Source organism: Rhinolophus sinicus, chromosome 18, assembly GCF_057876585.1.
Source record: "Rhinolophus sinicus isolate RSI-liver-muscle chromosome 18, RSI-T2T, whole genome shotgun sequence".
NCBI lineage: Eukaryota > Metazoa > Chordata > Mammalia > Chiroptera > Rhinolophidae > Rhinolophus > Rhinolophus sinicus.
Window position 1 is genome coordinate 14,853,371 of NC_142518.1, and position 27,065 is coordinate 14,880,435.

The window sequence follows — 27,065 nt, forward strand, 5'->3', positions numbered from 1 at the left end:
CCTGGCTGATGAAAAATTGCCCTCTATTGAAGTCAGCAACCTGGCTTTGTGAATTTTTTCTTTAAATGGCATATAAGACTCAGATTTCTGCTTGAAAATAAAATTATTTCTTGTTCTCTTCAAGAAGCAGGATTTTTTTTTTTTAAAAAGGCTGAATGTAGTCATCTGTTTGAATGTCTTAAAATTTCCTTCCTATAAAAACCTCCCAAATTTGTCTTCATGTGCTCATGGAGATGACACAGCATGCATTGCTTATGAACGAGCAGATGAAAATTTTTGCAAATGAGCACTTATGAAACATGAGGCAGTGAGTGAGATAGAACACTTGTGTCAAACAGAAGACAGATGACTCAAGGTAGGGCCAGCTCATCTCTATTAGACAATAGCAGTCTTTGCCAATATTTTGTAAAGAAATGCTGTATATTATTATGTTCGAGCACAGACGGCACCAGCAGAACAATGAGATGAAGCAGAGTCTATGCATTAATGAGCAGAGAAAGATGATAGTGATTCATAGATCAGTTATTTATTTGTAAATACATGCTGGCTGAGATTCAAATGGGTCTCATAATTAAATAACTCTTCTATAATGCTGTTTTCCTATAAATAATCCTAGCCAAATCAATTTTTACAGATAAGAGAAAGCTGAAAACTTCAGTTCAGCTCCTGTAAAGTCATTTGATAATTAAGAAGATCAGATTATTGATGTAGTGAATTGCGTCCTTTTCCTCATACCATAAACATAGTATAATGTGTACCAAACTGAGCCTTGATAGCTTTAAGTTCTTTGAAACAAATGATATCAGACTGGAAAAAAATGAAAGGGTGATGCGGTGAGTAAGCGCAAACTCAGACACTGTAAGTCTCAGTGAATCTGCTGTATAAACTGGGTGAACCCAGTTGGAGCAGACCATGCTGGCTCTTTCATGTGGCCCCACAGGAAGCAACAAATTGCCAGATTATGCATACATCACCATCAGTTTTGTATGCACAGAGGGGTGCTGCGTGAAGATTTGGGCCTGTATCAAGAACTTTCAAAATGTAAAATGAAGTGATTTTACTTGAAAAGTTTTTTTTGTTGTCATTTACATTTTTTTCTAGCTTCAATACACCATTTGAGCTGGGGAGGGTGTCGGGGTGCATGGAGTGTGAGGAAGGGGAAAGAAGTTGTCAAATTTAAAAAGTTTAGCAATTTCTTGTTAGGAGACATTCACTTCAAATTTAGAAATGAATTTCTTTCTGAAGGCTGTGAAAAATGTTCACGTAGCTCTACAATATGTTCTCTTTCTAAATAGCTGAAGGAAGTAAAGAGGCCAGGAGAATGCCATCATGTGTAAAAGTTTGTGTTCCCATAGTTTTTCCAGTCAGCATTTTAGGTTTTCTTCTTATGTGTTTTTTACCACCACCCAATGCATCTCCTTGTCTTACTTTTTGACTCTTACCTGCTCCAGGCATTCAATTTTAAGATCCGATCTTTACCCCTGTGGCTTTAATGTAGCTCTTCTGTCAGAGTGGTTAATATAACAAATAAGTTGGTTATGCTTGATAAGAATCAGATCTATTCATTACATTAATTCTGAGCTGTATGCTCGTTAATTTGGGGGAAGTGCATTCGCTTCAAGTACATTGAAATGCTGTAGAGCATTGTGACTGTATTGATTAATCTGTGAACTGAACATTATTTACTGAGCATTTACTTTTTTCCTGGCACCAATTGCTTTCAGTCACAAATAACAAAAACCTCGACTCAAACTGGCTTAAACAATAAAGAAAATTTGCTGGCTCATGTAGCCAAAATGTCTAGTAATAATGTGGACTTCAGGTAAGGGTTGATCCAGCAGCTGAATCATGGCATTAAAGATCACATTTCTTTCTTTCTTTCTACTCTGACATCCACTGTCTCATGATTCTTTCTAAGTCTGTTTGATTATAAGAATGTTGCCAATAGCAACCAGAATTTATACTTCCTCATTCATATCTAGCAAAAGGTTAGACACAGGCAGATACAGAAATGCAGAGATTAATAAGGCCCCCGAGATTACCTTTGTGGAAGTTAAAAATCTGCACATTACAAAATGTTTCAATAGGTATTATAACCAAGACTCTAGAGCTGCACAGTTCAGTATGGTAGCCACTAGTCCCATGTGGCTTTGAGCACTTGAAAATATGGTTACCTGGTATTGAGATATGCTGTAAGTGTAAAATATACACCAAATTTCAAAGACTTTGTTTAAAAAGATATAAAATATCTCATTAATTTATTTCATCAATTACATCTTGAAATGATAATATTTCAAGATATATTGGTTAAATAAAATACATTATTAAATATAATCTCACCTTTTTTTACTTACTTAAATGCAGCTACAAGAAAATTAAAAATTAGATATGTGGGAGCAGCCAGATGGCTCAGTTGGTTAGAGCGCGAGCTCTTAACAGGATTGTGGGTTCGATTCCCACATGGACCAGTGAGCTACGCCTTCCACAACTAGATTGAAGACAACGAGCTGCCACTGAGCTTCTGGAGGGGCGGCCGGGTGGCTCAGTTGGTTAGAGTGTGAGCTCTTAACAACAAGGTTGCCGGTTCAATTCCCGCATGGGATGGTGGGCTGCGCCCCCTGCAACTAAGATTGAAAACGGCGACTGGACTTGTAGCTGAGCTGCGCCCTCCACAACTAGATTGGAGGACAATGACTTGGAGCTGATGGGCCCTGGAGAAACACACTGTTCCCCAATAATAATAAAAAGGTAGATATATGGCTCAGACAGTATTTCAATGAGACAGTGCTGCTCTAGAGCCCTGAAGAAGCCATTAGAAAGGTGAGCTCTCTGGGAATGAATTCAAATAGATTTCAGTGACAGGGAAGGGTGAGAGAACACCTTCATTAAAAATAGCCTGCCACTCCCATCTCCAGTCCCTCTGTATCCTATTACCCTATTAGTGTCCTCTGTGGCAGTCATAACCAAGTGAAATGATCTTGTTTCTGTACTTGCTTGTTACTTGTTCTCCCTTATGCATGTCCTCCCACCCTTGTAGATGGTAAATTCCCCAAGAGCCAGAATCTTGTCCATCTTGGGCTTCACTGTGACCCAGCACATAGCATAGTGCCTGGCACATAGTTGGTGCTCAGTAAATACTTGTTGAAGAAAGGAGGGAAAGATCGTGCCCTCTGTGAGTGGTTGGGTGCAGTGGTGGCTGGCTGGCTGGCTGGGTGGGAAGAGGCGGCTTTCTCTTCTCTTTCTCTCCCTCCTCCTCTGCCTGGGTTTCTGCATGCTGTCCCAGAAAAGCCCCAAGGTGCAACCAGAGCTTGTCCCTGACAGGAGGGGAAGGGTAATTGTTAGCTGTTCTCCATTTGTGTTCCAGGCCTCAGGAAGGCAGGACAGGGGAGTGGACAGTGAGATAGACCAGAGCCCTTCCTGGGGCTCCAAGACTCCCTGGTGGTGTGATATCATGTAAGTTACAACAAGGAAAATCAGAACTCACAGGATGGCGTTTGAGTTTGGGCTCTGAAAAATAATTGGGACTCTGTCACTTACTAGCCATGTGATTGCGGGAAAGCACTTCCCTCTGAGCCTCAGTTTCTTATCTGGCAATACTGTTGGACAAATTCAATGAGATGTGTTGAAAGTCTCCTGCACTGGCTTCAATAAATGACATCTGTTGTTACTGCTAATTTCATGAGAATTAAATTTGCATTTTAAAAGCACTTGGTGCATAGTAGATCCTTAAGAAATGTTAGTTTCCTAGCCAAATAAAAATTACAACTTTCATTGATAAGAAAACTTTAACATCATTATTAAAGTAAAATATTGTGATCAGTTTTTTCCAAAAGTCTCAACATGCCTGTAAATAAGGCAACTGGTCCTGAAAATGGCAAGCCTGGGGGTGAAAATAATAGGTTAGGATATTTGTGTGCATTCCTAACTTTTATTGCCAGACCGTGCTCATGACCCCAAACCCTGCAAGCTCTTGATAATCTAATTGGTCAGACAGCATATTTGTTGGGGAATGTGTTTTAAATCACTTCTACAGGAAAAGAGAGAAGAGGAAAGGGAGATTGGGGAAAATAAGAAGTGTCATTTTAGGCTACTCTAGATCCTCTCTAGATGCCATTGAAAAATTACTCCAAGGCCCCTTTCTTCTCTCTTTTCTTTCCCTCACCCCTAGGGGATCCTTAACCCAGGCCCACAGCCCCTCAAAAGGGCTGTTGATAGAATTCAGAGACTTCCATGGGAAAAAGTGCACCTTAATTTTCACTACCCTCTGACAGAACTTTAGCATTTTCTTTAATTGTGAATGTAGGCAACAAAGTGATATCAGCTGTGACTTTTACCAATGTAAGTTGTTATTTTTCTATCTTAATACAGATGTTACAGGTATCTTGAAATATTATCTGCATGCATCACCAGTTCAAAATCATAATAGAGACTAGACTCAATGCTAGAGCTTATTATTTAATGAGTTAATGAGGTAGCACAAATATGATGTCAAACCGTAAAACAACTGTTTTGTTAACTGTTTCCAAATAGCTGGTTTCCTTTGTAAACCTGTGTTTCTTTTCTTTTCTTTTTTTTTGGTCTAAAAGTTTTATTTATTTATTCATTACTTAATTTTACTGAGGACTGAATGAGAGGAGCAAGATGTAAATTAAGTAGGAAAAACCTCATATGGAACCAAAAATATTACCTTTTCCTTGAGGTATAATTTGCATACAGTAGAATTCACATATTTAAAATGTACAAATCAGTAAACCCGTGTTTCTTAACTTACGCACTTAATAAACATTATTCTGAGAATGGTCTGTAGGTTTTAGGAGCCTGCTCAGGGGATGTATGGCACACAAAAGAGTAAGAACCCCTGCTTATGTAAGGATTGCTGGAGCACACCTCAAGAAGGTACAGTTTTATTTAATTCCAGCCTTTCGGTGCATCCTAATTCAGGTGTTTTGAGTGGAGCTGGCTATTACATGGCCCTGTGGGTCCACTTGTACTGAAATCTTTGAACAGTCCACTGTCTAGGATCCCTGGATAATGGGCACATTACCGACAGTTAATTTGTGTTTATAAGGATATTAGATGGAACTAGAGATTTGTGTTTGGAGATTTGTGTCAATGCCAAGCCTTGAACTGATTAAGTGCAGGCTTTATGGGATTACCTATGCCACTGAATAATATATTTATAGGTGAAATTACTGAGTGTTGCCAAATGACTAGTGTGAAAACAGAGAGGTAAAGGTCAACACCCAACTAGAGATGATACAGCTTTTGCTGTGATGTAATCAAAAATATTTACAAACAGTTCAAATGTTTGAAAACAGTAACATACCAAGTGCTGTTTTTATTCATAAATACATGTTATGATGTGTATGAAAGAGCCCACTCATCGTCTGATGGTGAAGACGGGGACCCTTGGTTGAACTTGGAAGAGTAGCGGTGAGAGAGGGGTTACAAATCTGGAGGTGCTGTGAGTGAAGGTCCAAGGAGAAGACTGAATCAATATAACTTGGCTTTGTTGGAAGGAAGGAATAAGCAGGGCTGTTGGTGAGATGACGGGAGTGAGATGGGTGGATGGAGGATGTCAGCATCCATTTGTGAGATTTCTGACTTGCAGCAGGGAATGCTAAGGTTTCTGAGAAGTGGAACGAGAGCCTGGAAATACTATGCATGGGGAAAAGGAGTGGAAAGGCAGACGGGCGGCAGGCATTTTTGAAGAGTAAATACTGCAACACCTTATGAAAAGTTTCCTGCTAGTTAGCTTGAATGTTGTAGGAAGAAAGAAACATTTTACTTTAGAAGATTGTCAACTAAATTTAGGTTCTTTTAACTAAATATAAGTTCTTTGACATGACTAATGACACAGGATATGTGCATCCTGAGAAAGACATACACACCTACAATGACACTTCTCAGCCTGCCTACACCCAGGCCTCATTTTGCATGGTTGGTGTGCATAAGTGTATTTTACTTTGCAGTAGTTCAGAAGGGTTGAATATTTTTGTTTTGTTTTTTTTTAAAATTTATTTTTCTTTAAAAAATTTTTTTAAATTAAATTTATTGTGGTGACATTGGTTAGTAAAATTATATAGGTTTCAAGGGTACAATTCTATAATATATCATCTGTATATTATAATGCGTGTTCACCATCCAGAGTCTCCTTCCATCACCATATATTTGACCCCCTTTACCCTCTTCTACCACCTCCTTACTCTCTGGTAACCACTAAACTGCTGTCTGTGTCTATGAGGTTTTTTTTGTTTTTTGTTTTTGCTTTGGCATCTTTCTTTTTCTTCTTTTTTTAATCAAAGTTTATTGGGGTGACAATTGTTAGTAAAGTTACATAGATTTCAGGTGTACAATTCTGTAATACATCATCTATAAATCCCATTGTGTGTTCACCACCCAGAGTCAGTTCTCCTTCCATCACCATATATTTGATCCCCTTTACCCTCATCTCCCACACCCCACCCCCCTTACCCTCTGGTAACCACTAAACTATTGTCTGTGTCTCCGAGTTTTTGTTTCTCATTTGTTTGTCTTATTCTTTTGTTGTTTTTGGTTCATATACTACATATCAGTGAAAGCATATGTTGTCTGCTTTTTCTGTCTGACTTATTTCGCTTAGCATTATAATCTCAAGATCCATCCATGTTGTCACAAATGGTCCTATTTCATCTTTTCTTACTGCCAAATAGTATGAGTTTTTGTTTGTTTGTTTCAGTTTTATATGCCACATATGAGAGACATCATGTGGTTCTCGACTTTTTCTGACTTATTTTGCTTAGTATGATCTCAAGATCCATCCATGTTGTCACAAATGGCAGTATTTCATCCTTTCTTATGGCTGAGTAATAGTCCATTGTGTATATGTATCACATATTTATCCAGTCATCTACTGAAGGACACTTCGGTTATTTTCATGTCTCAGCCACTGTGAATAATGCTGCAATGAACATAGGGATACATGTATCTTTACAGATAAATGTTTTTAAATTTTTCAGGTAGATATCCAGAAGAGGGATTGCTGGGTCGTATGGTAATTCTATTCTTAATCTTTTGAGGAACCTCCATACTGTTTTCCATAACGGCTGCACCAGTCTGCATTCCCACCAACAGTGTATGAGGGTTCCTTTTTCTCCACAGCCTCTCCAGCACTTGTCTTGTTGATGATAGCCATTCTGACTGGGGTGAGCTGAGATAGCTCATTGTGGTTTTGATTTGCATTTCCCTAATAGCTAGTGAAGTTAAGCATTTTTTCATATATCTGTTGGCCATTTGTCTTCTTACATGAAGTGTCCTTTCAGGTCCTCTGCCCATTTTTTAATTGGATTGTTTGTTGTTTTGCTGTTGAGTTGTATGGATTCTTTATATATTTGGGATATTAGCCCCTTATCGGAGGTGTTGTTTGCAAAAATCTTCTCCCATTCCGTTGGTTGCCTCTTTGTTTTGTTGAAGGTTTCTTTTGCTGTGCCGAAGCTTTTTAGTTTGATATAGTCCCATTCATTTTTTTTTTTTTTTTTTTTTTTTTTTTTTTTTTTTGCTTTTACTTCCCTTGCCTTTGGAGTCAAATTCGTAAAATGCTCTTTGAACCCAAGGTCCATAAGTTTAGTATCTATGCTTTCTTCTGTGCAATCTATTGTTTCAGGTCTTATGTTTAGGACTTTGATCCATTTTGAGTTAATTTTCATACATGGTGGCAGATAGCAGTCTAGTTTCATTCTTTTGCACGTGGCTTTCCAGTTTTCTTCGCACCATTTTTTGAAGAGGCTTTCTTTTCTCCATTGTATGTTTTGTGTCCATATTTATGTGGGCTTATGTCTGGATTTTCTTTTTTTTTTTTTTAAGATTTTATTGGGGAAGGGGAACAGGACTTTATTGGGGAACAGTGTGCACTTCCGGGACTCTTCCCAGTCAAGTTGTTGTCTGTTGTCATTTCAATCTTAGTTGTTCAGCTCAGGTCCAGGTCCAGTTGCCATCGCCAGCAGCAGGGGGAGGAGCCCACCATCCCCTGCGGGAGTCAAGGAGTCCAACCAACATCCTTGTGGTTGAGAGCCCGCGCTCCAACCAACTGAGCCATCTGGCCACCTGGGAGCTGAGCTCATTGACTTCATTTTAATTGTGGAGGGCGCAGCTGGCCCATGTGGGAATTGAACCGGTAGCCCCCCTGCCCAGAGCTCGCGCTCCAACCAACTGAGCCACTGGTCCGCCCTATATCTGGATTTTCAGTTATATTCCATTGGTCTGTGTGTCTTTTTCTGCCAATACCATATTGTTTTGATTATTGTAGCCCTGTAGTACAAGCTGAAGTCAGAGAGTGTGATACCTCCAGCATTGTTCTTTTTTCTTAGGATTGCTTTGGCTGTTTGGGGTCTTTTGTAGTCCCATATAATTCTGATGATTTTTTAGTTTTATTTCTTTAAAAAATGCCTTTGGGATCTTGATGGGGATTGCATTAAATCTGTATATTGCTTTCAGTAATATGGCCATTTCAACTATGTTGATTCTTCCAATGCGTGAACACAGAATATCTTTCCATTCCTTTGTGTCTTCTTCAGTTTCTTTTAATAGTGTCTTATAGTTTTCAGTGTATAGGTCCTTCACATCCTTTGTTAAGTTTATTCCTAGGTGTTTTATTCTTTTTTGTTTTTTGCAATAGCAAAAGGAATTGATTATTTCATTTCTTTTACTGAAATTTCATTGTTAGTATTTAGGAATGCAATGGACTTTTGTACATCGATTGTATATCCTGCAGCTTCACTGTATTTGTTTCTAATAGGCTTTTGGTGGAGTCTTTAGGGTTTTCTGTATAAACAATCATGTCATCTGCAAAAAGTGACAATTTGACTTCTTCATTCCCAATTTGGATGCCTTTTATTCCTTTCTTTTGCCTGATTGCTCTGGCGAGGACTTCCAACACTATGTTGAAAAGCAGAGGTGATAGGGGACAGCCCTGTCATGTTCCTGAATGTAGAGTGAAGGACTTCAGTTTTTCTCTGTTAATTACGATATTAGCTGAGGGTTTGTCATATGTGGCCTTTATTATGTTAAGGTATTTTCCTTCTATACCCATTTTATTGTTTTAATCATAAATGGATGTTGTATCTTGTCAAATGCTTTTACTGCATCTATTGAAATAATCATATGATTGTTGTCCTTTATTTTGTGTATGTGATGCATCACATTGATTTGTGTATGTTGAACCATCCTTTTGCCACTGGGATGAACCCCACTTGGTCGTGATGTATAATCTTTTTAATGTATTGTTGTATTCGATTTACTAGAATTTTGTTTAGGGTTTTTGCATCTGTATTCCTCAGAGATATTGGTCTGTAGTCTTTTTTTGTGTTATCCTTACTAGGTTTTGATATCAGGGTAATATTTGCCTCATAAAATGAGTTAGGGAGTATTGCCTAGTCTTCAATTTTTTGGAACAGTTTGGGGAGGACAGGTGTTGGATCCTCTTTGAATATTTGGTAGAATTCACTAGTGAAGCCATCTGGTCCCGGACTTTTGCTTTTGGGAAGGTTTCAGATGACTGATTGAATTTCCATACTGTCTATTTAGATTTTCCAGTTCTTCGTGATTCAGCCTAGAAAGGCTATATGTTTCTAAGAACTTATCCATTTCTTCTAGGTTATTGTATTTGGTGACATATAGTCCTTCATAGTATTCTTGCATTAGCCTTTGTATTTCTGTGGTAACCATGGTAACTTCTCCTCTTTCATTTCTTATTTTGTTTGTGTCTTTTCTCTTTTTATCTTAGTGAGTCTAGCCAAGGGTTTGTCAATTTTATCAATCTTTTCAAAGAACCAGCTCTTTGTGTTGCATTAATTTTTCTGTTGTCTTTTTGTTCTCTGTTTCAGTTAACTCTGCTCTCATTTTTATTATTTTCTTTCTTCTGCTGACTTTGGGTTTCATTTGTTCTTCTTTTCCTAGTTCTTTAAGGTGTAACGTGAGGTTACTTATCTGGGATTTTTCTTGTTTCTTGAGATAGGCCTGTAATGATACAAATTTCCCTCTTAATACTGCTTTCACAGCATCCCAATTATTTTGACATGATGTATTTTCATTCTCATTTGTTTCTATGCGTCTTTTGATCTAGCCTTTTATTTCTTCTTTGACCTAGTCATTATTTAGTAGCACATTGTTTAATCTCCACGTATTTGTGATTTTTGTTGCTTTCTTTTTGCAGTGTATCTCCAATTTCAAAGAACTGTTGTTGGAGAATATGCTTGGTATGATTTCAGTCTTCTTAAATTTGCTGAGGCTAGTTTATGTCCCAACATATGGTCTGTCCGTGAGAATGTTTCATGTACAATGGGAAAGAATGTATAGTCTGGTGTTCTAGGATGAAGTGCTCTATAAGTGTCAAGTATGTCCATTTCATCTAATGTGTCATTTAGGCCTGCTATTTCTTTCTTTATTTTCTGTTTCGCTTATCTATCCATAGCTGTCAATGATGTATTTAGGTCCCCTACTATGATTGTGTTTTGATAAATTTCTCCCTTTAGTTCTGTTAGTAGTTGCTTGGTATATTTCGGTGCTCCCTGATTGGGGGCATAAATATTGATGACTGTTATGTCTTGTTGTATGATCCCCTTTACCATTATGAAATGTCCATTTTTGTCTCTTCTTACTTTTTTATCCTGAAGTCTGTTTTGTCAGATATAAGTTAAGCTACACCTCATTTTCTGTGGATACCATTTGCTTGGAGTGTCAATTTCCACCCTTTCACTTTGAGTCTATATTTGTCCTTGCAGGTGAAATATGTCTCTTGGAAGCAACATATGGTTGTGTTTAGTTTTTTTATCCAATCTGCTACTCTGACTTTTTATTGGTGAGTTCAGTCCATTTACATTTAGGGTGATTATTAATATATGAGGATTTCCTGTGGCCATTATATCTTTTCTTTTCTGGTAGCTTGGTGTCTCCATTGTTTCTTTGTTTTTGTGTTTCTGTCTGTTATTTTAGTTTGGTGGTATTCTATGATTTTTTTCCCCTCTGTTTCCTCTTTTTTATGTTATGTGTCCCAGTTCTAGACTTTTTTTTAGTGTTTACCATTAAGTTTATGTAAAAGAAAGTTTCATATATACAGTAGTCCTTGTTCTTCAGCATGCTTATCTCTATTCTCCTTTGCAAATTCAGACCTTTACTCCCTCCCTTTTTATGTTTTTGTTGTCACAAATTATCCCTATTTATGCTATGAATTCATTTCTGCGTTGCATTAGCAAATTGTCTTCTTGTTGTCTCTCTCTTTTTAATGTTTTTAGTTCCTTTACCCTTTATGTTAGGTTTAAGTGTATAGGGCCCTATGCTATGTAGGGGTTGCCATTTCCTGCTTCTGTCTTCCTGTTAGTCATCTTACTCATGGTTTTGTGTCCTTTTGTCTTTTTGTTTCGGGTAGAACAACCTCCTTCAGTATTTCCTGTAATGCAGGCCTTGTGGTAGAAAATTCCTTTAGCTTCTATGTATCTAGAAAGATCTTTATTACTTCTTCACATCTAAAGGATAACTCTGCTGGATATATTATTCTTGGCTGGTAATTTCTGTTTCAATGAGAAATATTTCTTATTGAAAAATTTCTTAGTAAAAAATATTTCTTATTGAAAAAATTCTGTTTCAATAGTTTGAGTATTTGATTCCACTCCCTCCTGACTTGTGGAGTTTCTGCTGGAAAAAAAAAATTGGATGATAGTCTAATCAGCTTCCTTTGTAGGTTACCATCTTCTTTTCCCTGGCTGCCTTGAGACTTCTTTCTTTGTCATTGATTTTTGACAGTTTCGATATAATGTGCCTTGGAGAAGGCCTTTTAAGATTGAGATAATTTGGTGTCTCGTTTGCTTCTTGGATTCGAGGATCCAGTTCTTCCCATAGGTTTGGGAAGTTCTTGTTGACTGAATAGGCTCTCTGTGCTCGTCTCCCTCTCTTCTCCTTCTAGTATACCCATTATTCTTACATTGATTGCTCTTTCTGATGGAGTCAGATTGTGCTTGTAGAGTTCTTTTAATTCTCAAGTCTCTCTTCTTCTATCTGTGTCATTTACAGATTTCTATCTTCTATGTCACTAATTCTTTCCTCTATCTGGTGAGCTCTATTTTCTAAGCTGGCTATTTCATTCTTAATCTCTTTTATTGAGTTCTTCAGCTCCAGAATTTCTATGTGGTTCTTTTTTAAAAATGTCAGTCTCTTTGGTAAAGTACTCATTTTGTTTGTTGTTTTATTTCTGAGTTCATTAAACGGCCTATCTGAGTTTTCTTGCATCTTGTTAGTTTTTTCAGAACTGCAATATTGAATTCTGTCATTTAAGTCACATATTTTCATGTCTTTAAGTTCATTTTCTGTAGATTTTTCATTTTCTTTCGGAGCTGCCTTTTTACCTTGGTTATTCATGGCAATTGATGGATTATTTCCCTCCCTAGGCATCTGTAGGAATGTATTCTGCAGCAGGTTGATATGAAGAGGTCTAGTAGAAGAGGTCTTTCTTTTGTTTTCCAGTAGGTAGCGCTGGAGAGTTTTATTTTATCTTGCCCCGTTTCAGCTTCTTGCAGTGGAAGATTCCCTGGGGAGGTGGGCATCTCCTCTGTGACCAGGTCACCTCAGTCTCAGGGCACCACCCCCATGGGACGATGTGGTGGGTGATGGGGTTCTGAGCCCCTGAAATCCCAGTGCTGCCCCCGCAGCCTGATGCAGAGCTGTGCACCTCAGCAGCCCTGGGTTCCCGCCCCGCCCACCCCCCCACCTCCGCCAGGATCAGCAATGAAAGGCGGGCTGGGAGAGACTGCTGGTGTGTTTGTGTCTTTGTTCTCTTCCGAGTAATGGCGACTGCCAGACCACAGCTGCCTCGCCTCTGTATCTCCTCCCTTGTCACAGTAATTAGCCGCAATGTGTGTCTGCCACTCAGGACCTGCCTCTCCAGTTTGCAGGGCTGTAGATATTCTGCTCTTTAATTCGAGACTGCTACAGTTTCTTCTGGGGCCCACTGCTAGCACTGGGATAATGTGGGAATGTTGCCAGGCTTCGTGGCTTTGTTTTCTGCCTGGCAATGAGGGCTGTTAGACCACAGCTGTCATACTTCTGTATTCGGTCTTTGCCCTGAGGTCTCTGCCCCAATTGCTTGGTTCAGCCGTATTATTTGCTGATCACTCAGGAATGCTGGGGCCATAGAGAGCGCACCTGCAGTCTCAGTCACCCCCTCTCCCAGGACCTCAGTGAGCTCCAGGCTACATCTTCGACCCTGGTTTCTGCATTTCTCCCTTCCCTCCTCTCCTGTTCAGATGTTTCTTTCCTGTTCAGAAAGTTCACCCACCTTCAGATGTTTCGATGCGCTGATCTCACAGATGTGTTGATCCCTCAGATATGCAGGAATTCTTTGTAAAATTATAGCAATTCGACTTGTAACTTCAAGGGGAGACATCAAGGGGGACAGCTCATGCCGCCATATTTCTGATGTCCCTCCTAATTTATTTTTCAATTATAGCTGACATGCAATATTAGTTTCAGGTATACAACATAGCGACTGGACATTTATATACCTTATGAAGTGATCACCCTAATAAGTCTAGTAGAAGTGTTACATATTTTTGAAAAGCCAGTTCCTGAAAGAGGAGGACTGTTTGGAAAGGGAAGAAAAATCCTAGCTGGCTTTAGTGGTAACAGTTTGGAGGCAAACCCATGTGAGCTTTGGTGGTAACTATTCCTGAAGCTCCTCCAAGTCCCCACGTGTTCCTGCTGTTGGTTGCCAGAAGCCAGAATAATAATGGAGCTGAGAATGTGGGATTTCTGCAGGAACTTCCAGGGTCATTCAGACTTCATAGCAGAAACAGATGACTCTGCTTTTCTGGGCCTTGAAACCTACATCTTAGAGAAATGGGTCAATCACTTACTTTTACTATACTCCTGATTGGTCAATGGCAAAACTTGGGTACTAGAAAAATTAAAAAGTTGGTCACATACAACCATGAATGGCTGAACTGAGTTGAAATTTTTATCCTTGCATTTCCAAACTCGCTAATGAGAAGGCTTTAGCTGTGTTCTCACCCCGAATTCTGAGAATGTTTTAACTGCAACTTGAAGGTGTAGATGGATGGAACGTCTTTATAATGTGGCAAAATCCACATTCTCCCCTGATTTACCACTAATGGGGGATATTTCCTCATTGCTGTGAAGTGAGCTTTTAGTAGATTCCAAAAACAAATTCATAAGAATACATCATTCAGAGAAGGGCCTAATAGGCCAGGCACTTTATAGAGGTGACCTTACTTATGTAATAATACCCCTAGTAACCATTTGTTGAACTTTCTAAACTGAACTCCCAACAAGCCTATAAGATGTAAAATTTATCTGCATTTTGCAAATGAGGAAATAAAGGCACCAAGCGGTTCAATAATCAGTCCGAGATCATATAGCTAGTAGGTAATGGACCTAGGGTTAGAATTAACATAGTTTGACCCTTAGTGTCTGGTAAAAAAGCCCTGAAAACTAGGGAGGTGGCATTATCCCATTGTACAGTTGTGAAAGCTGAGGCTTAAAGAGGTTAAGTCATTTACTCATATTCACACAGCTAGTGACCTATAAAGGCACCTTCCAGAGCACTGTTGTCCAATAGAAATGTAATGTGAGTTACAAATGCAAGTCATATGTAATTTTACATATTTTCTAATAGCCACATTAAAAAAGTAAAAAGGAAATATGTGAAATTATATATTTTATCTAACCCAACATTTCCAAAATATTACCATTTCACATAGTCAATGTAAAAAAGTTATTCACAAAATATTTCACATTGTTTCTTTCCTACTAAGTCTTTGAAATTGGTATGCGTCTTGTACTTGGAACATATCTCCACGTGGACCAACCACATTTCAAGCAGTCGATAGCCCCCTGTGACTACTGGCTTCTGTATTGTACGGGGCAGTTCTAGAGCAGTGCTTCTTAACCCTGGCTGCATATTGGAATCACCGGGGAGCTTATAAAACACAGATGCCTGGGTCCGATCCTTCGAGGTTCTGATGTAATTGGTTTGGGGTGTGGCTTGGACTTCTGGATTTTAAAAACCATCTCCCCCAGGCAATTCTAATATGCAACCACATTTGAGAACCTATTCAAGGGTAATGCCCAAAGTAACCAACTAGAGAACTATAGCCACTGTCTATTGGAGAAGGTTCTGTGAGTTTTCTGAAATGACCTAACTAATATATTAATTTTTCTCAATTTATGTTTCCCAACATTTTGGCCGATTTCCAGAATAATGTAAGAAAAGAAAAGGTTTTTTTTCTCCCCTTGATCTACACATTGGCTGGATACATACCAGTACAAGTAAATTAAGACATAAAATTCTATTATTTTAATTGAGGTCAGAGGTGTTGATGTAAGTCTGGAACCTCTGAGCTGTGGAGGAAAGGAAGTTGGGGTTTGAAAGCTGTAGGACGTTGCCAGAATGAAACATGTCTAGTGGGGAATGCGTGGGAAGTGCTGGGTGAGGAAAGGAGGCAATTGTGGCTCCGGCTGAGGTCTGAAGCCTGCACAGCCCACGGTGTGGCAGAACGCCCACGAAGCTGCTCTCGCCAGAGGCCTCACATTGACTTCCCACTTGGCCCAACTTGTGTTTCTGCCCCTGAGACCTGGATGTGAAACCCAATATTCAGGAATTCAAATGTCTCATCTCAGCCGGAGGTTCAGTTGTCCTTAAAATGCTTTTGGAACCATTTGGAATAATTTTTATATTGCCTTCTTTTATTTAAATTAAAATGCAGCTTTAATATTCCGGACACATTATTTCCCAGAATGAAAAATGCTGGATCTTCTGTAGTGGTAACACTATAGTACATGCAGTTTTGTTGGCTATATTTATTTGACTTAAAATTAAGCCAGAGAACACACAAACACTGCTGTCTTCTATAGCCTTAACTAAATTAATACCATATTCCATGAAATCAAAAATACTGTCAACTGTAAGATGTGCCATTATTTCATGTATGCTAAGAAAAACTAAGCTGTTACAAAAAATGCTTTCTTATCACTTGAGATTTTTATTTTATTTTCATTGAAAGCATTCTTTTAGACTTAGGCATTAATTTTATCATATATTACTCTTTTGCATTCATTAGAAAGGAAAATGCAAGCAAAGGAGATTGGTTATGGTATTCCTAAAACTTCTTCAGAGTCTTTTTTATTTCAAATCATTGGTGCTTTTGTTTTCTCACAAAATACTGTCCTTTTTCCATCAACAACAGCAGTGATTCAGCATTTCTTTAAAAAGTGCTCCTCAGTTGTTTCAGGGATTTTCCTTCAGGACGGCCTTTTTGGATATGCAATAAGTTTTCATTTCATTGTCAAATTGCAGTGAAATCTTTTGAAGACATTTTAAGTGACAATTTACTAGCCATGCAACCAACTCATCTGAAATGCTGACTGTGAGAACTGCTACATGAAGTTCACGCATGGGCAGATAACGGTAGCTACATCACGACTGCCTGGCTGACAGTTTTAAGATGGATTCCGATTTCAGAGATATTAAGATCTGAAAACAATGTGCTTCTTAGAATTCATGATATGTGGTATGCAAATTGTATTTCCAATAGTCCAGGCTCCCCAACTGCTGTCACATCCACCTTGTTTATGTGCTTTAAACAATTTCAGTGAGATATGTGTGATGTACCCTCCTCATCATACCTAGGCTTTAATACACAATGGTTATAAGCAACACTCTCCCACTTCCTTCTTCCACTCCATTTTGCAGCTGCAAAGCTGTACGTTACTACCGTTGTTTCAAACCTTTAATGTGTACATGAATCATCTGGGAATCTTGTTAAAATGCGGATTCTGATTCAGTAGGTCTGAGAAGGGACCTGAGAGTCTGCATTTCTGGCAAGTTCTCAGGAGTTGCTCACACTATTTTTCTGGAGACCACACATCGAGTAGCCAGGCTTTGCTACATCTAAGGACACGGTAAATCACGGAAGAAATCCAGCGCCTCTTCAGGCTGCATGTAGTTTAGTTTTTCCTACATTCATATTACCATTTTGATGAAAACCTGTATATTGTACACGTCATTGTATTGGGTAAATACAAAGATTTCTTAGGATAAAAAGAAAACAAGAATTTTCTATGTCCTGTCTTATGGTACAAAAAGAGATATTTCCTCCCCGTAATTTCTTTTCTGAGCAATTTGTTCATTTCATTTTCCCTTGCCTTCCTCCTCAAAAAACTTGGGCAACTTGAATTTATTAGGGAATCTGCATGTAATTGCAGATTAATAACCTACCCATTAATAACAGCACACATTAGTTCATTGTGATTAATAGCATCTATGTGAATGCTTAATGAATTAGTAATGAAGGACTATTTGCTTTAAAGTGTCAAGAGAACATTCCATGTATAAAGGCACTACCCATAACAGGAAAATTAATTATATGCTGCTTGGATAACAGCTTGTCATGCATAAGATATGTTTGTTTGCAAAGCCTCATTGGTGTTGATATTTGCACAGTGAGAGATACTTTTTAAAACATGCATGGGCCTTTTAATTTATAAAATGAGAAGGGAATTTTGTTTCTATCAATAGTTAAGTAAATATGGGAGCTTATATTTATGAGAGAGAGAAACACACACGCACAATGTAGTTAGTGTACTCCACAAATGTCACTAACTGGAGACTTCCTATAGTAGTCATTTATATTAAGTTCCAAATCGAACTGCTTCTACTACCTGCTGTCTATTCTGAATTCATAAATTCACTTCCCTAAGGCCCAAATGTTTTTGTTGCTAATTTTATTCCTTTAGTGAGTCATTTGTTTTCTGTGTGGATCCTCACTCTAATTCTGTGATGTCGGCCATTATTGTTTATTTCTGTCTTTGCCCTACATCCGAGGAAGCGAAGGTCAAAGAAATTATGTGACTTGCCCAAACCAATCCAGTCATATAATTTTCTGCCCACAGATTATGGGTCTAACATTTCAGATGTCTCCCATTTTAACCCAGGCGGAAGGAGCTACATGAACAGAGGCTCTGTCCAACTGGTGCCTTTGAGGAAACCCAAGAAGCCCAGTGTGATTGGAGCACAGAGTTGGAAGGGAAAAGGAACAAAAGACAAAACTGAAGAGAAAGGAAGGGCCAGAGCACGCAGGCCTTATAGGTCATACAAAGATTTTAGCCTCTGCCCTTGGGCAGTAGGAAGCCATTTGTAAATGTCATATCAAGGGACTTGATGAGTGCTGCGTTTTGCCAGAGAACACTGGCTACATGTGGAGAATGGCTTGGAGGAGGGAGTTCATGTGTGGAGACCAGTTCTGAAGGCCCCGTCATGCTCTTCTGTTATCTAGCTTGGGATCCAGATGAAGGTAGAGTTTGTCTTTCTTGTTACAGAAAGGCCCAAGCATTATCGGGTATCCTTTTTTCTCTTTTCTCCTCAGTTCAGCATGAAAGGACTTTGTCTTTTCTCTGCAGCCCCTGGTTTCTTTGAACTTAGAAGGTGCTTTGGCAAGCACCCCTAGTCACCGGCAGAAGCTGCTAGGGCAGCTGCAGCAGCAGCCACTGGTTGCGGAAGTTAGCTCTTGGCTCACTGGCCCTTTTGGCCCTTTGGATTCTCCACTTGTGTCAAAGGTGCTATGGCTCTTTTGGAGGAGAGGATTTTGGATAGACAAGGAAAGAGAGCCCAGCCCCTAATCCCTCAGTGTCAGAAACCCAATTTTAGAGAGACAGCCTCCCTCGACCACACTGGTTTGAACAGCCAAGAATAGAACCTCTGCTGCTCTTACCTCCTCATGGAAGGTGGGAGTGAAAACAGGGGTTAGTTGGGAAGTGGCTTTTTAAACCTATGTTTATAGTGTTTTGATGCCGCTGTCATAGATGAGGGAGGAATTGTGAAGTCTGGAGCTCAGATTTTTTAGGATTTCAGGGATGCAGTATTTATCCCACTCTTCCTTCCCATAGGGTGTGGTATCAGCTGGAGTTGAAAATAGCTTCCCCGTGTTGTTGTTTTTTTCACTTTGGGACTGTTCCTGGCATAGAGCTGATATTTTTTTCTCTTGGACCAGTGAATCGACCCTCATCTCAAATGCTTACTACATTTTATCTTTAAGAAAGGAACTTTTATATATCCCACATATGCGTGAAATCATAGGTTCTTACTCTTTTCTGTCTGACTTATTTCACATAATATGAGACTCTCATGATCCATCCATGTTGTCGCAAATGGCAATATTTCATTGTTTTTGAAAGCAAAAAATGAACCAAACCAACTAACCAAACAAACCCATAGACACAGAAACAGTATGGTGGTTATCAGAGGGGAATGGGATGAAGAGGGTAGAGGGGATCAAATATATGGTGACAGAAGACTAGACTCTGTGTGGTGAACACACAATGTGACATATAGATCATGTATCGCAGAATTGTACACCTGAAACCTATGTAGCTTTAATAATAATTGTCACCCCAACAGACTTTAATTAAAAAAAAAGAATTATACACCTGAAACTTATATCATGTTATTAACCAATGTTACACCAATACATTTACTAAAAAAGAAAGGAACTTTTTAAAGTTTGGTTTTATAGAAGTGAAGAACTAACTTAGACCTAAATAGGCCAATGCAAGGAAAGTGTTTCCAAAATAAAACAAAGTAGTGATCTCCTTGAAGAATGTTGACATTCAACTAAATGGAGCTGCAGAGTGAGGAAATTAGCAAAGAAAGGACAGAAGCTCCTTATTTAACCTGGGGTGGGGAGAAGAATGGGGGAGGAGGAAATCTGGACTGGTGATCATAGGCATGAAGAAAGACTGGTGACAATTGTCAACTATACCTCAATAAAGTTGGGGGATAAAAGGAGGGCTGGTGAGTGCTGTTGGTTTAAAGTAGTGGTTTTCAAAGTGTCTTCCCTCGACCTGCAGCAGTGGCATTACCTGGGAATTTGTTAGAAATGCAAATTCCTGGGCCCCACCCAGATCTACTGACTCAGACACTGGCAGAAAGACCTAACACTGTGTTTTAACAAGCCCTTCTGATAATACTGATGCTGCATGGTCAAGTTTAGACTAGGGCGTAATGTGAAGTCTAGCCTAAGGGACCAGCTAACTTTGTTCTAACCTCACCAGGCCTCCCACCTCTAGCTAGGTGCCTCAGGAGTGTGTGTCTCTGGTCACAAATAGGGTGACAGGGCAACGGAGGTAGATGGCTCGGCACAGAGTTACTACACCACTGCAAAAAAAACAAAAAATGCAAAAACACACACCAAAAAATACAAAAACACAAGCCTTGATGTAGCCAGGGAAGGCCTTTATTCCAGTTATGATTGAGAGATGTCAAGAAAGTCCATGAGGGTGTTGCTGCCTCTGGTTTAGCCACTTGGGGGCCGAGTTCTCACCTAGGAAAGCAACTTGTGGAAATTGACTGGGTACCTGCCGGTAGAATGAACAGGAGTCAGGGACCTGGGTCCAAATCTGAGCTCTAATCCTTACTAGCTGAGTTTCTTTGGATAAGTTCTTAAGAGTTTCTCACCTGTAGAATGGGGTTAATGATACATACCTCTTAGGGTTGGTGGGGGATTAATTGAGGTCATGTACAATACACCTGGCTCAGAGCAGGTACTTAATAAATGAATGCTGTCACCACTGGGTCCTTGGATGTCTCAGGATTGCTGAGGAAGGACCACTGCAAGGGGTATATAACCATACATGGCCTTTTCCTTGTAATGTTAAGATGGTAGAAATAGGTGGCAGGAAAAAAATGTAATTAGGGTTTTTACTATAGGAAAAAAACCTGAAGGTGGATTTTAATGATTTTAAGTTCAGCACAGGCCTTACATTGAATTATCTGCTAAGATACAAATTATCTAAATATGAAAGCTACTTTATTTATTTATTTATTTATTTATTTATTTATTTATTTATTTATTTATAAAGAAGGGCACAGCTCACAGTGACCCATGTGGGGATCGAACTGGCAACCTTGGTGTTACTAGCACCACGCTCTAACCAACTGAGCTAACAAGCTGCCCCATGAAAGCTATTTTTATTAGTTAAAATATCATATTGGCAGATTCATTGTAATACTATGCTATCAAAGAGTAATATTAAAATTTAATTTATATTATTTTGCAGCGTAACCCTGATAAGTGTAATCCTTATAAATTCTCTTATAAGTGAACATAATAAAAGAATTACGTTCTATTAGACTTTTGTAGTGTCCGGCAGTTTTATGAAATTGATTTCATTATGAACGAAGAGGTCTTTTGTGTTAAAAGAGAGGTATTTTTATGTTATTTGGTAACCCATGATTTAGATTGATGAGTTAGAGGTTTTTGATTCCCCTAAAATAATCTCTGCCCCCTTTTCTTAAACTGATGCCACCCAACAATTATCATTTATACAATGATCATAAAAAATGAGCAGAAAAGAATTCTGACAGTTTCTTTCCCTATACTTAGGTGGGAGTTTTCCAGAACAATGAGAAATATCAGCTCTTATTTTCAGTATGTCAAACAGGCTCAGTTAATCCCATGCTTGACCGGCTATGGGGCCGAGGAACTGCAGAGCTGAGTGTCACACAATTCATGTGAAAATATAAGGGTTATGGGATCCACAGACCATGACTTAGTTAACTTGAATTTTATTTTTTAATGAGAATGACAACGGGCTTTGCAAGCTGATTTAGAGTCTCCAGGTTTAACTGCATATGAGTTTAATACCCATGCAGTGTGAGTTAGAAAAATGAAATTTCTCAGTACGGTAAATAAACAGAAGAGCATGTAAACCAAATTGAAGTCTGTAGCCTGGAAAATCAAGGACTAAAAATAGTAAGATTAGAGGCGACATTCAACCATGGACCGTCCGAAGGTGGCTTTTAAGTACCATCAAAGGAGAAAGCAGGCTATGATATGATAGGTTAAAAAAAAATAATAATAATAAAAATAAATAAATAAATAAATAAATATATATATATATATATGGAGGGGGCAGGAGGGAGGGAGGGAGAGAGAGAGAGAGAGAGAGAGAGAGAGAGAGAGAGAGAGAGAGAGAACATTCTGTTCGTTATGTAGGTGTGGGAGGGCACACCTTTCCTTAAAATGTAGATTTGGTTTTCCAGAGTTGTTATTTTTTGTGTTCTTTCTCTCACTAGAATTAAGAGAACACTCTCCCTGATTTCTAAGGGAGACATGTTGGCATGATGTACATGAAATTAAGAATTCACCTTGGTGACATTTGACATGAAGATTTTAGATTGCAGTTGCCATTTCTGTTAAGCAAATCGGGCAAACAGCTGCAGCATTCATTGTGTCTTAGCAAGTAACCAGAGGATCCCGTTTAGAACAGGCACACAGAAGGAGTGCTGGTCAGGAGAAAACACAAACGAGTGTTTTGAAAGGATTCCTGTGCTCTCGGACCATCTCATTCAAATGGCGTCAGCTCAGCATTGAGGTTCTTGGTGGGTGTTTGCTCACAGGCCTAAGACTGTACATGTGGAGGTTTTGAAAATAGTATTAGTTGGGAAGGTCCTAAATATTGCAGAAACTTCAAATGACTGCTCTGACCTGTACGTGCTGGTTGTAAGCTCTTGACTTACGAGGGGAATGCTGAGTCCTCAGGAGTCTCGTTCTTCCTTGGGAATTCCCTCTTCCTATTCCAGAGTTCTTCATCAAGGCCCTCTCTGAGCAGGAGGAATGAATTGAGTGAGTAGAATTGATAGTCCTATCTGGCTTTTGAGCTTAAGGAAGTGGAATGCTAAGAACCCCCCCACCTCCGCCAGCCTAGCAAAGTAGAAGTGGATGATTAAGCTGAGACCATTGACCATTGGTAAAATGAAAGTTAGATATCTTCAAAACTGGTGTTCATGAAAACAAATGAAGTTTTGAATTTCATTGTATGATATAGGGACTGGAATGTGAGAAAAGGAGATTAGGATGTTAGTATAATCAGGTCATTGCCGATTATAAAAAGAAATAATAAAAGAAGTCAGTCCCACTTCTCACAGTTCCTATTAAGTTGGATGAAAACCTCTCTCAGACTTTCCTTGTCAAGAACATCAACCACACCAAGACTAGGCTCTGGGTATTCACAGATGCACTTGACCCAGCCCCTGCCCCAAAGAGTACTCAATCCAATGGAGAATAGCCATTGTTAAATTAATGCCAACTGTGTGCATCAAAACTATTTTTTGGTAATATTTGAAGCCCAGTGACCAAAAATACCATCTTAAAATTCTCCCATGATTTGTCCCCTGTGAGGCCAGGCTTGTGTCCATACTGTGGGCAAAACCAAATTCTACATGGATTATAGATCTAAATGTGAAACAGTAAGGATTCTAGGGGAAAATGTGGAAGAATATCTTCACTACCTCAGGGCAGGCAAAGATTTTTTAAATAGGACACAAAATGTGCTAACCGTAGACAGAAAACAGTGGGCAAATTGGGCTACATTAAAATAAAAAAATTTGATTCATTGCATGATACCATTAAAAAATGAAGTCTATGGAATAGGAGAAGATTTTGCAATATAAATAATTCAACAAAGGGCTTTTGTGTGGAATATAAATATAAAAAACTTCTGCAAATTGATAAAATTAAATTTCCCAATAGAAATATGGGAAACAGACTTGAGTAAGCACTTCACAAAAGAGGATGTTGGTTGTTTTGATTGGCGGTAGTGATTGGAATGGAGCAAAAGGTGCTTCTAAGATTCTGGTCATAATTAATGTTGGTTACATGGGTGTGTTTACTTTGTGAAAATCCTTCAAATTAAGACCGGTGTATAATACTTTTCTGTATGTATGTTATAATTGCATTGAAAAAGTTTACTTAAAGAAAGAAAATACCTTGTTTTCCAGGATGAGGAGTGTGAGCAAAATATTCTCAGATATGAACACTAACTGCAGAATGTCCCTCATCATGGAACATGCCTCAACTATGGAAGCAGACAAAGTGTTGAGAGCATGGGGCTTTGCAAAGCGGCTAGGGCACGTCCAGTTTGTGAAATAGCCCTACGCACGGAGTGGCAGTGTCTCATGTTAGCATAAGGCTTTGGCTACCAATATTCTGAGAAGGGAGGAGGAAAAATGCATTTATGGAAGAAGCACTAGAAACAATCTTGATCACTTTACAGTTTTGGGGGTATGGCTGACTCAGTCTGTAATCCTGTTTAAGCTACCGTTGATTGCTCACTTATCATGTGTCCTGGCGTCGAGATAGGAACTTTCTGTACATTAAAATGTTTGATCCTCACCACAACTCTGGGGGTTAGGCATTATTATTATCCACATTTACAGGTGAAGAAACTGAGGCTTAGAGAGATTAAATAACTTGCTGCTCAAGTTCCAGCTCGAAAGTATCAACAAGCTGCAACTGGAACCCATGTCGGTGTGATTTGAAAGCTCACCACCCATGACAGGGCTATTATGTTGCCTTTTCTAAAAAAAAAAAAAAAAGAAAAAAAAATGTATTTGAGCATAAATAGAAGAAAAAATACTTACACAATATATGTAATGTTTAAATTTGATGATCAGGAGCACTTTGAAATCAAATTTAAAGTCTGAGGTTTATTGCACTGTAGGTTTTTATGAACTGGAGTTTTCCTATTTCTGTTAGGAATACCTGGATGTGTGTCGAAGATTGAGAAATCTTCCAAGGAGCAACACAGATTTAGATGGGAATGCCCTTGTGTGGGCTACCCATGGGCCCTTCTCTGTGCTTTAGGGACATTTTAATAACCTGAGTAATTGCCTTTGATAGGCAGCCTTTGTTTTCTACTCATTAATGACCCTCTAGACTAGATTTTATTGCTCTTAACACTCATTCAAATACAGAGATACATAAAATGGACGCTACCAGCTGATTGCCACATCACTGCCTGCATGTCATGCTCTCCTGCCTGCTTGGGTATAAAGGGAAGGCGAGGAGAAGGGGGAAAAGGTATGACAGGGAACCCATGAGAGCTGAATTTGTTTTAAAAGCCAAACTCGGATGCAGAAATCAGAATTTTGATATATACAAATTATTGATACATGGTTAGCATTTTGGGACTGCCCTACTTAGCGTATACATGTCCTCTTTTTTCCTTCTTGTGATACAGGCTGCCTTGGCGTATACTCAGGTACATATTTAATACTTTGAGTTCCTTTGCTCCCGTGGCTTGTTTTGGGTCCTCAGGGTCTTCATGTTTGCAGTCTGTGTAGTGTTTATAGCATTGGAATAACATCACATCCCTAAATGAAATTTGGATATTTCCTTCCACGTGTCTCCCCAACAATCCAATGACTGTGGGAGCAATATGGCGGAACGGCACACGATCTGATTTGAATAGAAATATATGGGCGTATGGTTTTAGAGCTTTCTGTTTACTAAAAAAAAATCTTTCTTTGTCCTAGGCTCTAGTTATCCCTCTTTTACTGCTGTGTAATACACAAGAAAGAAGCATTATACAGGTTGAAATCATTGAAAATGCCCACATCCAATTCAACTTTATTTTATTTGAATCTATCTAGTTACATGACATACAAGTGCTTATAAAAAAAACTGTACAGGAGCTCTGGATTGTGTTTTTCTTTGAAATGTAGAACTTCTAGTTTAGAAGTACGTTCCACTTCAGGGAATGTGTAATTATTTATTAATTTCATTAGCACTGTACATTGTGTCTTGAAGCTATTCAGAGTACTGTAGGAGCATCTGTTGTACTGTCATTTGGATGCCGCTAGGTTGTTTCAGAAATACCCTAAAATGCAGGGACAACTGCAGTTTGACATGGCTCGGTGTAGGAATTGCCACAGGGCTGCATAAGGATTCTTCGTCTTGGCTTCGTGTAGGTAAATTGATGCTCTCAAGTACATCCAAGGTGGTCTTTTTTAGGGAGGGTGGTTTTTCATTGAACCTTGGCTTTCCTCTTTCCTTACTTAACAAAATAGTGACAACTGTCATTTTCAAACTTCAAACAGTAGCATCAGTGATTTTATAAATAGAAAGTCATTTTCTAGGCGGGCTTATGTCTACTCTGGCAACCATTTTATACACATGGCCTCATTTAAATGGCCTGGACTCTGAATGTGGAAATGGGCAACTTTTCAGGCAATTTCGGTAGGCTTTCCAATCTCGCCTCTCCATTTCCTGTCTAAACAACTTCTTCTATGTCCACAGCATGTTTATACAACATTGAATAAAACTTCTAATGGGAAATTCCTTCCAGGTGACCTCCCTGAGAGGCTGGGCTGTGAAGAAATCTTAAGAAACCCAACCCTGATGAAATTGCCTCCATTGAGACTATTACTCGGCACAGAAACAAGGAACAGAATTCAGTTATTTTTGGTTTTTGAATAAATGAATTCTGTTTCTTTGTGTGTAGGTGGCAGAAAACATTAACCCCTGCAGAAGGTCCAGTCTCAGTTGAAAATTGAACTTTTGGTTTCTTTGAGTTAGGAGAACTGTGGAGAAAAGAATGTTAAATTGTTTTTATTTGAACCTCAAGCAACTTGGAATTGGTTCTGCCATTTGCGTATCTTTTATAGATGTGTCTTTTCCAGGTTGTCTGTTTTTACGTTTAATTTTCTGGAGACTGGGACTGTGATTATCAAATGACCTCCAACTCAGTACCACATGTGGGTGGGTACTAATGAATTCTTTCTTAACCTTCCTAGCACTTTTGGAGAAATCAATCAGTAGAAGGCGGGACATCGAAGCTGTACAGAAAGCCAAAATCCTTTATTCATCTTGCATGAATGAGAGTGAGTAATAAAGAAAATAAATAAAGTATTCACCACCCTTATTCTTCAGAGTTCTTTTAATGTTTAAAGATATTGTTTAAGGAAAACTTAGAACTACTAAGAATTCTGTTAATGTTTAAATGTGTTGTTTAAGGAAAGGAACAACTCTTAAAGAATGGACTCTTACTAGCTCTGTCTTAATGTTCTCTTGCTGCCTTGATAGTGAAAATAATTTTATTTCTATGGCTTGGATTCTTTGGGTACCAGTTACTCCATGAGAAACTTGGGTAGGGTCAGAAGAACAAACCCCACTGTATGTGGTTCAGAAACCAGAATCCAGAGGCCAGATCTGGTCTGAGAAGGAACCTGGGACGTTGCGTGGGAG

The 27,065-nt window shown here is 38.9% G+C and overlaps 1 protein-coding gene across 2 annotated transcripts in view; it reads left to right on the forward strand.

Moving 5' to 3' along the window:
* Positions 1-27,065, forward strand: part of PHEX (phosphate regulating endopeptidase X-linked) — a 204,992-nt gene that overhangs the window by 17,874 nt on the left and 160,053 nt on the right. For both annotated transcript variants that reach the window (XM_074323776.2, XM_019714582.3), the window contains exon 4: positions 26,615-26,701. In XM_074323776.2, coding sequence (XP_074179877.1) covers positions 26,615-26,701 — 87 coding nt within the window. The remainder of the gene's footprint in view (positions 1-26,614; positions 26,702-27,065) is intronic.